Source organism: Balaenoptera musculus, chromosome 20 (genome assembly GCF_009873245.2).
Source record: "Balaenoptera musculus isolate JJ_BM4_2016_0621 chromosome 20, mBalMus1.pri.v3, whole genome shotgun sequence".
In the NCBI taxonomy this organism is placed as follows: domain Eukaryota; kingdom Metazoa; phylum Chordata; class Mammalia; order Artiodactyla; family Balaenopteridae; genus Balaenoptera; species Balaenoptera musculus.
The window spans coordinates 21,148,255-21,162,347 of NC_045804.1; the positions used below are offsets into that span (position 1 = coordinate 21,148,255).

The 14,093-nt window shown below is 54.3% G+C and overlaps 1 protein-coding gene across 8 annotated transcripts in view; it reads left to right on the plus strand.

Annotated features, from left to right (window-relative positions):
* Positions 1-8,815, plus strand: part of ATP6V0A1 (ATPase H+ transporting V0 subunit a1) — a 56,863-nt gene extending 48,048 nt beyond the window's left edge. For 4 of the 8 annotated variants that reach the window (XM_036837341.1, XM_036837342.1, XM_036837344.1 and 1 more), the window contains 3 exons: positions 1,006-1,123; positions 1,420-1,591; positions 7,184-8,815. In XM_036837341.1, coding sequence (XP_036693236.1) covers positions 1,006-1,123; positions 1,420-1,591; positions 7,184-7,277 — 384 coding nt within the window. In that variant the 3' untranslated portion in view covers positions 7,278-8,815. The other 4 variants (XM_036837337.1, XM_036837338.1, XM_036837339.1 and 1 more) reach the window with 1 other exon arrangement.
* Positions 8,816-14,093: the final 5,278 nt, after the last annotated feature.

Here is a 14,093-nt window from a genome sequence, read left to right on the forward strand (position 1 = left end):
CAAGACAGTTCTTTCTGGTATCTTTTGGGGGTGAAGTCATGTGAGTCTGCAAAGAAACTGGTGAAAAATAGACTCTGACCTGTGGGCAGGGCAAGCTGGGGAGGCCCACTGGGCAGTGGCCCTGTGCTCCTGGAGTCTGGTCTGGACCACGTGGGGAGGGGCGGGGAGGCCGCCGGGAGGGGAACGGCCCACCTCCTGGCCTTCAGTGGCTGTGGCCCCACCCAGGAGAGTGAGGCCCGGAAGCGTGCCTGCAGCTTCTCAAGCAGCCTGGCTTGGAGCAGCCCTAACAGGAAGCTCCCGGAAGCTCGCTCCAGCCCCTCCGCTTTATGCTGCAGATAATTTTTGATGTTGAGACAAAAACTGGAAGAAAGGGAGTGTGAGGAAAACAGAAACAACCATACACGTTCTGTTCAGTCTTCATCATGTGTCCAAGTAGGAATTTGTAAAACTTTTGCCAAAACGTCCCTGTGTGATCTTTTCAGAAGTCTCAAAAGTGAAAGGAGGTTATCTTGCTGCCAACATGTTGTGAAAATAAGAAGTGGCTGCAGAGGTTTAGCCTTCTCCAGGCAGTTTCCAGCCTGGTGGCCTGTCCCCTGACGTACGACCCGGGGCAGAGCCCTTCCTGCCCTCGTGGCTCATTCGGAGGAGGGCGCTCTGCTCTCAGGCTCCGTGAGGTGGAAGTCACCCAGAGCGGGTGCTCCCAGACAGCTCTTAGCTCGACGTGCAGCCCACTCCGGAGCTGACAGCCTAGCGGGGGGAGAGCAGATGTGTTGAGAAGAGTCTCATGAAGACGTAGTTCATTAAAATGTGATGTATTGAGGGGCATGGGGTGTCCCAGTCGGGGGCTCAGCCAGGCAGGATTTCTGGGGACGGCACAGCTGAAATCCCCACCAGGAGTTCAGCAGCGGGGGCTCCAGGCCCATGTAGCCGTTCGTGCCAGCGCTCAGAGGCCTGCACGCTCCCCTCCCAGCCTTATATCTTCTCTCTGGTTTCCTCCCATGACAGTTTGATTTTGGGGACACCATGGTCCACCAGGCCATCCACACCATTGAGTACTGCCTGGGCTGCATCTCCAACACCGCCTCCTACCTGCGGCTCTGGGCCCTCAGCCTCGCTCACGCACGTGAGTGTATTTCTCTCAGGTCAAAAACTACGTTTCTCCCCTTCTCCGGGCACTCCCTCAGGTGGGGGCTTAAAGAGAGTGGACATTATGTAAAGCCTCTGGAATTACTGACTCCTGAATCCAGAGAGAATGATGTCCAGATGGGAGGATCAGTGCTTCTGCCAGGTTAGCCGGTGAGGTCGCAGAAAGCCAGGGGGCAAGGAAGACTGCGGTTGAGGGATGGCAGAGCAAAACGCAAGGCCTGCAGCGCCCCTGGCCCAACTGAACCGGATGTCATGTCTCTCCCCGTTCCGCAGAGCTGTCGGAGGTGCTTTGGACCATGGTGATCCACATCGGCCTAAGCGTGAAGAGCTTGGCGGGAGGTTTGGCGCTGTTCTTCATCTTCGCCGCCTTCGCCACCCTGACTGTGGCCATCCTCCTGATCATGGAGGGCCTCTCAGCCTTCCTCCACGCGCTGCGGTTACACTGGTGAGGGGCAGCGCGGGGCCGAGGGTGGGGACGTGTCCTTAGCGGCACTGAGGGCAGTCTTACTCCTGTCCAGAATCCAGAGACACTAGGAGGTATCTGCTTTCACATCCTCATACCCCAGGACGTACTTGGTAGTGAGCCTCAGGAAATGTCCACAGAAAAGCACAGCTCGCTCTCACAGCCGCCAGGGAGGACGCTCTGGTGAGTGCTGTCACAGTTGCTCTCCCTGTCTCCAGCCTTCTTCAGCGCTCTTGATGATGGCTTAAAAGATCTGCTGGGGTTTTTCGTTTGTTTGGGGGTTTTTCGCACTGGCATATAACTCTCTCCTGTCTTCAGAGCAATGAAAGCAGCTCTGGAATAGATTCTACGTCCGGGAAAGTGCTAGAGCACACTGTGCCCTCATTTCGTCCCCCTTATTCTGTCATCGTGCCAGTGTCTTTGGGTAGGACCCCTGGCAGCTCTATGTGAGCAGGGGGATTCTTGGCTCCATAGCACGCTAGCTCAGTACACTGAAGCAGCTTCTTCGGAAGGGCAGGTTTTGGATTTGTTAGTTTTCTTTAATGTCGTTTTTGGCTCTTAATGGCTCTGCATGGAGATAGCTCAGCCCCAGGCAGTGGGAGATCTGGGGTCTGGTCTGGACCGTGACTCCATGACCTCAAAGTAAGGTTGCCAGGTTTAGCAAGTAAAATTACAGAGCACTCAGTTACGTTTGGATTTCAGATAAACGATGAATATTTTTTTACTGTATTTCCCGAATGTCCGTGGGACATACTAAAAACTGGGCATCCCGTACTTTATCTGGCTACCCTACCTCAAACGCTACATCTTCGAGTCTCCACTTCCGCCTTCACATTATGATTCTCCCTCTCTTTTGGGGTCCAGTGGCTCTGGAAGCTCCAGACCCTCTCCTCAGAGAAACACCCCCTCAATGTGTGCACACACAGTTTTACCAGTTTAGGGGCTCACAAACTCACTGACCCTACCTTAGGACTCCCTAGACGAGATGATCTGTGGTGTTAATGACCTCAAGGTCAGAAGAGGGCCGTGACTGTCTCTTTCCATCACTTCTCGAAACCTGAAGAAAACCAAAATCTGAAGCTGAGAAACCTCTTCCCCACTCCCTTTATCTTTGATTTTTCTCCTGGCTTGGTTACAGCTGAGCCTGCTCAAAGATTCCACCGTTTGTTGTTCTGAATTACAGAGGTGGGACGTGAGGCATGTAAGGGTGAGCCGTGGCCAGGAATTACCCTTCTCTCAAAAGCTCCTCTAGAAGACTCTGTCCTGCTGCGTCAGTACACGGTGCTTTCTCAGGCCTAGCCCTCTCCTCCCGCCTCCCGTCCCCTCCCCGCCCAGCTGCTGTTTACTGGGAGCCGGGAGGCTGGCCACGCCACCGGCTCTCAGCTTATCAGCGCACGCTCACCCGGGCACACTTCCTACCACTCAGTGCGAGGGGACGTCTGTGCTGCCACCCTGGGGTGACTCACTTTTTCTTGCCCTCTCGGCTTCCTTTCCTGTTCCCTTCCCGTCTCCTGAGCCCTGGGCTTGAGGGAGCAGTTACCACGCCACCTTGACTGCAGCCCAAGTGGGGAGCCTGTCGCATCCTCCCTGGGTGGTGGGAGCAGCCAAGGAGCTGGAACAGACCTGTCAGAGCAGTGAGCCAGGCACACCGCGGAGCACGGAGGGCCGCCTGCGCTCAGGCCTGTTGTCCAGAATGAGCTGAGGCGATTGGGAGGTCATGCTTTGCTACCTGCAGGATTACTTCTTCCTCGGGCTCACCTGCGGCCTTCGAGTGAAGGTGTCTTCCCACGTCCTCGTGAACGAGCCCAGGGAAGTGACAGGTGGCAAGAGAGCAGGCTTCAGAATCGGGTGACCCGAGTTTAAATTCCAGCTCTGCCCGTGCTGGCTGGGTGACCCTGAGGAAAGCACTTAACCTCTCTGAACCTCACTTGCTCTCGTGTGAAAAGAGAGGATAATGTACACGTGACAAGGTTGCTGTGATTAAGTAGGAAATAATGCACAGACCAAGTGACTGCCGCGGTGCCCTGGCACACCGTAAACCTGTGTTCAGTTGCAGACGCGGCTGCCCTGCGGAGAGGGCTGTGGCCCCTGTAGAGATCTGCTTCCGGTCTGTTAGAGAGAAGGGAGACCCCAGGGGAATGCACGTGATACCACTTGAATGCCTCGCAGATGCAGTTTGCAAGGAGTACTTGCAGGGTGGTGGGTGGATGCTGTTGTTTGGTAGTGGAAATATTGGGTAGAAGAGAAAAAACAGTGAAGACTCCTTTGTGCAGCTTTCAGAATCCCGTCACTGGGGGCCTGTTTGGAGCATCTCCCCCACCACCAGAAAGGAGTGAATGAAATTGGTGCTCATGCACCCCCTCCTGGCCGAGTGTGGATATGCCTCAAGGATCCCTGGGTCTTAGTCCAGCAGGACTGCAGGAATTCTGTGTTGAGGCCATCCTCTTGGGGGTGGGAATAGCTGGGCCCACTGAAAATGGCTGCAGGGACGTTGCTGCGATTTTTCCTGGCGTCCGGCCTGGGCATCTTCATACCTGTCACTTTACCCCTGGTGCTCAGCTGGGGTTTCTTGATTCTGATGCAAGGGCTGCCCCATTACACAAGTTCTGGGTCTTTTTGGTGGGGACAAGAAGAAAAACATGTGATTTGAAAGCAAGGATAAACCACAGGTCTGAGGTTCATGTAGGGTCATGAGGAGGCAGGTGACATCTGGAAACAGCAGTGAGCGGGTTCATGCGCCTGCTAATTCTGTCTCCTCCTGAGTTACGTCCGTCTCTTTTCCTCCTACCAACTGTGTGTACTGTGCTTGGTCTTCTTGGCTACCATAATGAGATGTCTTTTCTTCCTCAGAAAAGGCAAAGGCAGGGGTGTGAGTTGTGGTTTTCACTGTGGACACCGGAGTGCTATTAGCAGAAAGACTGCTGCCCCATGGCCTGCCTTCACAGGAAGCTCATCCCTTCCTAGCTAACAGATTCCACATGAACACTCACAGACTGGGGGCTAACGGGACAGATTTGGGGACCAGTGTGATGTAAGGAACTCAGTGGCACCACAGCAGGACCCCGCGGGGTGGCTGAAGGAGTGGCCGCTCAGGAGCACGAGAACACCTGAAATGTGACCTCATGGCCCCGGCACTGCGCAGAGAGGGACAGAGCCATCTTTCTAAAACTGCCTCCCCTCGGTCAGATCGCCACAGGCAAGGGAAGAGGCCCAGGCTTTCCCCCTTCATTCACTTGAGAAGACATGGCTTCTGTCACGTAGCAGGAGAACTCTCTCTCTGGACTTCCAGTTAGTCCTTCTGGGCCACTGGGTTCCCTTTTCCAGGTGCGGGAGCTGGCAGGGGTGACAGAGAACCCCATCTGACTGCCTGAGGCTCTCCTCACATCTGCTGAATCCTGAGATGCGTTTTAGTGGCCTGGGGCGTGGCAAGGTCCATGGAGGCGCCCCGAGCAGAGCCCCTCAAGAAGGAAGAACTTGCAGGGCAGCCAGCGGGGCCCCGCTGTGCCCCGGCACAGAGAACTTCATGTTTATACTTTCTCAGGAAGCACACAGTTCCCTGGCTGGGAGGGAGGAGAGGGCGGGGAGACCAACAGGGAAACTGCTTTCCAGCTTTGTGCTGGGAGGTTAGGATGAGCACGGATGAGAAGGGAGGCGAAGTCAGGCTGATGCTGAGATACCCAAGATGTCCCTGGTGGGGGCCACCCTAAGTCCCTAACCTCGAGCAGCAGCTGGTGGGCGAGGTGGTGTCAGGTGGTGTGTCAGAGGGACCGCCCATCTGCTCACACAGCAGAATTTATGTGCCCCCATCCCAGGCGCGTGTCCCCTGATGTAGATGAGGCAGGCAGGGTGATGCCAAGAGAAGGGTGGTGATCCCTCAGGCATCTGAGAACGTCTGCAGCTTCTCCCTTCACCCAGTCTGGAGTTAGCATTGTTTGCGTGATGAGCCAGCCAGAGGTCAAAGTTCCGGATACCTCACAGACCCCAAGGTGAGCTGCCCACCGGCTGGCCGTACACTATTGAACAAAGTGAAATACCATTGCCGCGCGTGCAGACACAGCCTACCCAGCGTGGAGGATTCAGTCGTCACCGCAGGGGGCAGGAAGCAGGAACCTGCCCCCATCCCCACCGCATTCCCCCGGAGGAGGCCTCAGGAGCTGGGCCCTCTTCTCCAGGTGTTGGGACACAGGGCTGAGTTCTGTGACCGACTGCAGTTTGAAACACCCCCTCCTGGATCCCATTTTCTCTGAGGGAGGCTTGGCCGAGACACTGATGGGACTCCTCCAGGGGCCAGGAGGCTTTGGGGGCCTTGGCGCGGCCCCCGGAATGCGGGGTCGGGGAGAAGGCTGCCTGTTCTTACGGCCGCACAGAAAATTCTGTTCCCCTCTTCTCCCCAGCGGGTGGAGCTGGCGGCTCTGCAGTCAGGGTCCTCAGCCAGCGCCCCAGGGCTGAAGGGGCCTCTGAGGACCTCTCGGGGCCACCAGCAGACAGTCCTCTTCCCACTCCCTTTTCACTGATTCCTCCCTTATCTTGGAGGGAGGCCGCCCTGGCTGCAGGCTGAAGGCTGAAGGCTGAGTGAGGGGCATGAAGGTGGAGAGCGTCTTGGCGCCCTGCTGTGCAGTCAAACCGCTGCCTGCAGCCTGCCCCGGGCCCAGCGCAGCCTGCTATCGCAGGGGTCTCGGGCCCCCAGGGTCACACAGCACTGAGTGGAAACTATTCCTCAGGGCAGCTCTCCTTGGCTTTTTTATCCTCTGAATCATGCATTTTTCTGCCCATATTTGGTGGTGATTTGGTTGCTGGGCAGACATCCAGGGCGAACTCGCAGCCTGGCTCTGCATACAGGCGTGGACTCCTTCCTGCCCCCTCAGAGTTTGAAGGGCCCAGAGAGACCATCAGGGATGGATGCTGGGCTGCCGGGGAAGGGAGCTAAAGCTGTTTTTCCTTTCAGTCCCCAAGAGAAGAATTCTTTCTTAGATGTTTTTGTAGTTGGAGAATATTTTTGCCATTGCTTTGAGAAGACTTCCCCTCCTAACTTCCCCCTTTCCTGGGAATTTCCTCCCTAAGTCGAAAGCCTCCACCGTTCACTAGCAACCCTCCCTTCTCCTTCCTCCCCCGAGAAGAGAAATAAACAAGAAAACAGTGGCGCCTGCCAGGGTTCCTTGCGCTGAGCTGGTGGCTACTCAGGCTTCCCTTGGAGGTCCGCTGCAGGCCCTGCCAGGAAGCGGGTGTTGGGGGGACTCTTCTTCATCGTTAGAGACTCAGGCCAACTGAACGTTTTTTGCACGTGGCCCTCTGCAGAGAGTTTTGCATAAACACACTCTCTGCTGAGCAGGACGGAGCAGGAACTGAGGCCAAACCGTTGCACTGGTGTGCACTCTTGCCGCGGGCAGGCCCTGGGCGTCACGAGTGGGAGGTTGTGTTAGGATTAGGGTCGTGTGCGCCATGAGCAGGACGAGGTCTGGGCTTTGTGGGCGGCAGGAGGCTCGGGGAGCTTGGGGTTGGGTCATCATTCTGGCCCAACTGTGGAGTCCCAGAAGGTTTCTGTGGAATGATGACTCTCCTCTTCTCTTTCTCCAGGGTGGAATTCCAGAATAAATTCTACAGCGGGACGGGTTTCAAGTTCCTACCCTTCTCCTTCGAGCACATCCGAGAAGGGAAGTTTGACGAATGAGCCCCTCCCTCAGGGGCGCTGTGCGCCCTCTGCCCTCCCCGCTCCCTCCACGGTGATTAGCTGTGCTCCGCTTTCCTGTTGGTTGTGAGCCCTGGGTATCAGGGCATCTGAGTCATCCCTGCCACCCTTCCCCCAGCCACCTGTGAGTCACTTAGACAGACCCGGCCCTTCCTGGGTCCCCCGCCACCTCCAGCTTTGTGTGTTGTAGTGCGGTGATTTTCTGGAGAGAAGCGGGCCCGAGCCGTCACTCAAACCCACTCCCGCTGGGCACCCTCCTTGCCCTCCCAGCCTCTGTCCAGCCCTTCCTGTGCCCCCTGGTGGTGAAGCAGTTTGTGCATTTACACAGGAGCCCAGAGCGCTTGGAGGGAGCGCCTTCACCGTCCACACCCAGACTCTGAGCTCCCTGCTCCTGCCACTCTCCTTCCCGGTGGGGGATGGGGTGCTCTTTAACACTCCCCACTCTTGGATTAGCAGGGGTGGGTCCAGGAAGATGGTGTTTCTGTCCTCTGCCCACCCCCTCTGGTCTTCAGTGCGCTCGTTAATCAGGAATTCAGCTGGACCCAACTGTGCCAGCGTGCGTGGCTTCTCCCTGGCAGCCCCAAGGGTCCCCGGATACCCTGCACCACCTTCCTGACCCCCACCCTAAACTCACACCCTCTCCTCCTCCTTCCCAGAATGCCCTTTTAGCACCCAGCATAACATGCACAGCGGGGAGGACCCAAAGCAGAGGTCCTGGCTGGCTCTGGTGACTGCTTCTCAGGCCGTGCATGGGCCGCAAGCACGCCCTCGGGGCAGAGGGTCCAAGTCCATGCTCTTTCCTGGTGCAGACCCGGAGACCTTTCCCCACCCCCAATCATGAGTCTTGAGTGCAGAACTGCAGTCATTAGGGGTGGTTCTGCCTGCAGACCAGCCTTGCTCTGCCCACCGGTGCCCCTCCCCACTTCCACACCGACCCCAAGTGGAGCAAGTGGGTCCTGGGCAGGGAAAGTCAACGTCATTTACCATTTGCTGATTGGAGGCAGCTGGCAGGGCCGCCAGTGCGTGCAGTTGTGAGAGCTGCGTGGCCCTGGCCTGTGGGCTGGTGGGGAGCGCCCCCAAAGGGCCGCCGCCCCGTCACCCCCACACCAGGATGTGGATCTTGGGGCCTTTTAATCATGCGTTGGCACAGCAGCCCTGGCTGCTTCAGCTAAATTGATCCCCGTGCCTTCAGTGGGCTAGAGGACCCCCTCAATTGGTCGGCCCCTTCCCACCCCACCCCACCCCTACCCCCTGCTTGTCTGGGAGCTGCTTAGCACTGCTCACTGGACTCTCCCAGGCTGGGCCACCGCCCCAGCTTCACCGCGCAGTAGCCAGTGTGACCCGACCCAGCCCTTGTGCAGAGCCCCCTCCCGTCCGGTCCCTCCCTCCCCGTGGTTTACATGATGATCTTTGCTCTGTTTACAGCGGCAGGAGTTTGAAGCAGAGTTCTTTATCAGGAATCCTGCCCAAGGCCCTTCTGTTCAGACATTCCCATGTGGAATAAAGTGTGTTTGACTCTATCAGGGAGGCTGCTTGTCTGCGTGCCCACAGCCCCTAGCCCCTGCGTCACTCAAGGCTCAGCCCTCCTGAGCCCACCTAGTATCCTTACACCTGCCACTTCCCTCTGTCAGCATTTCTGCTTTTTCCTCTGATCAAAGACCGCAGTTGCAGTGGCCCTGGCCAGGCAGTTAGTGAAATTCTCACCTTATCTCAAGTTTCCCAGGGGCCTTCCCACTCCCTGAGCCAAGGCAGCTTTTCAGACACTACCCATGTGGGGGAGGGGACTTGGGGACCCATCTCCGTCCCGCTTTCTGCACCACACACCCAAACAGCCGGGGGAAGCAGGGACCTGGACGTCTGCCCACCCTCCTCTCCCTCTTCTGCGAGCGTGCTCTCCAAGGCTCAGCAGCCTGGCTATTTTGAGCCCTGATTGCCTTTGGCCTTGGTGTAGGCGGAGGCTCAGCGTAAGGTTGGTTCCTCAGGGCAGCTGGAAAATTCGAGGTGCTGAGGCAGGCAGCCCAAGAGCCCAACGGGATGTCCTGGCAGGCGGGGTGGGCAGGGCGGGCGCCTTCTCCCTCCTCACTGCCATGTAAGGTGACCGCATTCTTTCTCAGCCCTCCCTCTCCATTCCTCCCTCTTGGGGCCTCCAGGGCAGGGGCTGCCCAGGAATGTGAGCAGCAGGCCACCAACTGCTGCTCCAGGAGGGGCGGGAACACCCCGTTCCTTCCATGCTCCGCAAACCCTCTCCTCCCTGACGGGCCACCTGCCCTGGAGCAGCCCTGGGTACAACACCCAGCATCCACTCCTCAAAAAGTTGCGGGTGGACATTCAGGAAAATGAGCCCTTTTAACCTCTTCTCTGTTACTGACTCAGATAGATAACTAGGAATCAATGGACTAGAATTGAGAGTTCAGAAACAAACCCTAACATGTATAGTCCACTGGTTTTCCACACAGGGGCCAAGATAATTCACTGGGGAAAAAACAGTCTTTTCAACAGATGGTGTTAGTACAACTGGGTACCCACAAGGAAACGAACAAATTTGGACTGCTATCCACTGTATACAAAAATTAACTCAAAATGGATCACTGACCTAAACATAAGAGAAGTCTTAGAGGAAGTCATAGGAGTACATCTTCCTGACCCTGGGTTAGGCAGTGGTTTTTAGATAATGACGTCAGAAGCACGAGTGATAAAAAAGAAGATAAAAGATAAGTTCGGTTAGCAAAATTAAAAACTTTTGTGCTTCGAAGGACAGGATCAAGACAACCCTCACACTGGAAGAAAATATTTGCAAAGCATGTATCTCATAAGGAACTTGTATCTGGAATATATACAGAACTTTTACAACTCAGTAATAAAGACAAATACCTCAGTTTTTAAAAGGACAAAGGATCTGAACAGGCATTTCTCCAAATAAAACACGAATAGCCAATAAGCCCATGAAAAGGTACTCAGTATCATTAGTCATTAGGAAAACGCAAATCAAAACCACGAGGAGACACCACATCACACCCACTAAAAAGGCAATAATTTTAAAAAGACAATTAAGTTTAGGGACTTCCCTGGTGGCGCAGTGGTTAAGAATCCGCCTGCCAATGCAGGGGACATGGGTTCAAGCCCTGGTCCGGGAAGATCCCACATGCCGCAGAGCAACTAAGCCCATGCACCACAACTACAGAGCCTGCGCTCTAGAGCCCACGAGGCACAACTACTGAGCCCGTGTGCCACAACTACTGAAGCCAGTATGCCTAGAGCCTGTGCTCCACAACAAGAGAAGCCACCACAATGAGAAGCCCATGCACCACAACTAGAGAAAGCCCGTGCACAGCAACAAAGACCCAACGCAGCCAAAGATTAAAAAAAAAAAAAAAAAATTACAAGTGTTGACAAGAATGTGGAGAAACTGGAACCCCCATCCACTGCTGGTGGGACTGTAAAATGGTGCAGCAGCTTTGGAAAGCAGCCTGGCAGTTTCTCAAAATGTTAAACGTAGGATTAACTTAGGACCCAGCAATTTGACTTCTAGATTTCTACTCAAGAAAAATGAAAAAATGTACACACAAACTTGTGCACAAGTGTTCATAGAGGCATTATTCATAATAGCCCTAAATGGAAACAACCCAAATGTTTATCAGCTGATGAATGGGTAAACAAAAGGCAGTATATCCATACAATGGGTATTATTCTACAATAAAAAGGAATGACGTACTGATACATGCTGCAACAAGAATGGACCTCAGACACAAGGCCACATAATGTATAATTCCATTTATGTGAAATGTCTAGAATGGGCATATGTGTAGAGACAGAAAGTAGATGGGTGGTTGCCTAGGACCAGCTGCTGGATGGGGTTGGGGGCAGGGTTTCTTTTGGGGGATGATGAAATGTAAAATTAGATTATGGTGGCAGTTGCACAACTCTGTGGCCATACTAAAAAACTATTGAGTTGTACACTTTAAACTGGTAAACTTTCTAGTATAGATCAATAAAATGGGGCTGGGGAGGGAGGACTAGGACCTCCCCGGGAAGAAATTCCTCCCTAGCCTGGATGAGAAGACCTGGGCCAGTGGGTCATTGGCTAAGCTGAGCTTCCAGGATCTAGGGCCTTGGGCTGCTTCCAGCCCAGCCAGCTAAAGATGGGACCAACTGGGAACTGAGCCCTGGAGGGTGTGGGAATTCCCAGGAGCCCTGGGGTGGGGGTGGGGAACAGGATGGCTCCATTGCTCCTATTTTTAAGAGTCTTGGCCTTTACCCTGATCCCCTCCTGTGGAATCCCTGGACCCCAGGCATCTGCTTAGTGAGTCTGTGCCCCCAACCAGCGAATTCTTCCCATCCTAGAACCAATGTGGAGAGGGTGACTTTGGGCCTGCTCAGTATTATAAAGATAGGGGACAATTCCATCACCACCTTCCGAACCCCTCCCCCCTTTCCTGTCCCTCACTGGGGACCTGGGTAGTACTGTGCCTCTTTCTACCCAGGAGCCCTGGGTGGAAAGGGCATTGGAGCTCCCCTCAGATCTGAGCCTGTTTGCCTGCCCTTCCCTCTCCAGCCTACCCAAGGCAAGGCGTAGGCTGCTCCCTGGTGGCCAGACAGGGAAGGACTCGTTCCTCCCCACAGGTAAGATGGGTGGGATCCTAGCAGGGCTGTGACAGGCAGGCAACTGGATTGGCAGGGCAGAGGGACAAGGGATCTGGAGGGATTCTGGGGTGCCTAGACAGAGGGGAGGCTGGCAGGAACGAAAGAGATGAGATAGGAGCGGAGAGAAAAAGTAATAAAATATATCACGTGGTAAAAGGATCAAACAGTACAAAAGGCCCTATTATAAAAGTAAGTCTTCTGCTCCAGCGTCCCAGTACCTCATCCGAAGCGAGCACTATTTACATAGCCTTAAAAAAAAAAAAACAACAAATGGGATGTACTATACCCAGTGATTTGACATCTTTTTTTTTATAAACTCAATATTTAGCTGGTTTTTTAAAATATTTTATTTATTTATTTAGGCTGCATCGAGTCTTAGTTGCGGCACGCGGTATCTTTGTTGCGACATGTTTAGTTGCAGCATGCAGGCTTTTAGTTGCCACAGGAGAACTCTTACTTGCAGCATGCGTGCAGGGTCTAGCTCCCCGACCAGGGATCGAACCTGGTCGAACTACCCTGCATTGGGAGTGCGGAGTCTCACCCACTAGACCACCAGGGAAGTCCTGATTTGACATCTTTTCAATTTTTTTTTTTTGGCCGTGCGGCTTGTGAGATCTTAGTTCCCCGACCAGGGATTGAACCCCGGGCCCTCGGCAGTGAAAGTGCTGAGTCTTAACCACTCGACCACCAGGGAATTCCTTGACCTCTTTTTAAAAAATATACTTTGCAGAACATTCCGAATCAGCACCAACACATCTTCCTCACTTTTCTTTTTTTTTTTAGCAAATGCTTGGTATTTCATCCTATTGATGCAACTTAATTTCTTCAACCAGCCCCCTATTGTCCTCAAAGAGTTCCCAGCTTGGTGGGGAAGATGAGAAAGACAGTGTGACACACTCGGAGTAATCGGTGACACTCTTGCCAAGCATCCATGAGCTCAGGCTGTGAATGTGCTACCAACCCCCCGGGATGGTGTCCCCAACCTGCTGCCCCTGCCAGCAGCCGTCTGCCATTCTGGATGAATCCAGACCCCACAGAGAGGCACCCTGAGCCTGACGGTGGACCTGCAGCCCAATTCCCCCAAGCAATGTGTTCCCTAAGATCCAAATTGCTGGTAAAACAGGTCCTGGGAGGAGGAGAGTCCGACAAATCTCACCTGAAGCCAGAGGTGTTTGGAAGGGGGTGTTGGAGGGAGTGTAGAGAGGCCTGGGGGGCCACAAGCTATAGCTCCATGAGGGCCCATCTCTCTGGGCAGGTCTAGGAGCTGCTCTCTGGGAAAAGCTGAGAACCTTCTGATATTAGGAACTGGGTGGAACAGGGTTGCACCTCCTGAACTAGCTGCTCGCTGAGCTGGGAACAAGGCAGGGGGCACTGCAGCTTGAGTCTGCAGCTGGGGGCAGGGGGCAGAGGGGCAGAGCAAGCTCAGTGGACTCCCATGTTCTCTTTCAGTCCAGGCTCTGGATTTCCTGGCTTGGCAACCCTCCTCTGACCCCTTCCCTGTCTCTAAGCAGCTGCACTCAGGCCTGACAATCTGGAAAAATCTACACCTGCCTCCAAAAGGACTCAGAATCCCTTTAGAAAGTGCAGTCTTTATAAAAGGGCCCACCACTCCTGGCCACCACACAGCCCCACTTAAACCCTCCTTGCTGGTAAGCAGCCTGAAAAGTTGCATCTCTTGGGGGATAGTGGCAAAAACACTTATCTGAGAGTTAAGAGTTCCTGCTTCTAGTCCCAGACCTGCTGTCTTACTGGTCACTGATCTTCGCAGAGTCACTTCCTATCTCTGGCCCTCAGTTTCCCAGGATGTAAAATGAAGATAACTCCCATCCTGTTCAGCTGCTGCTACCGCTTACAGATCACATGAGAGCCCTTGTCACACCCACTAGGCCCTGCCCCATGGCCAGTCCAGGCTCACATGGCGCATCCCTCCTCCAACTTCCCGACCTTTTAGTTCCTCAGATCTGCTCAGCTCTTTCTTTACCCTTCCTGGGTCTTCATATATGCATTTTTTTCTTCACGGAATGGTATTCTCCTAGTCAATCCCAACTTAATTCAGATTAAATGTCACTTCCTTTTGGAAGCCTTTGGCTGGGAACCGTGCACAGCATCACAAGTACAGTGGACCCCTGAACAACACGGGTTTGAACTGCCCGGGTC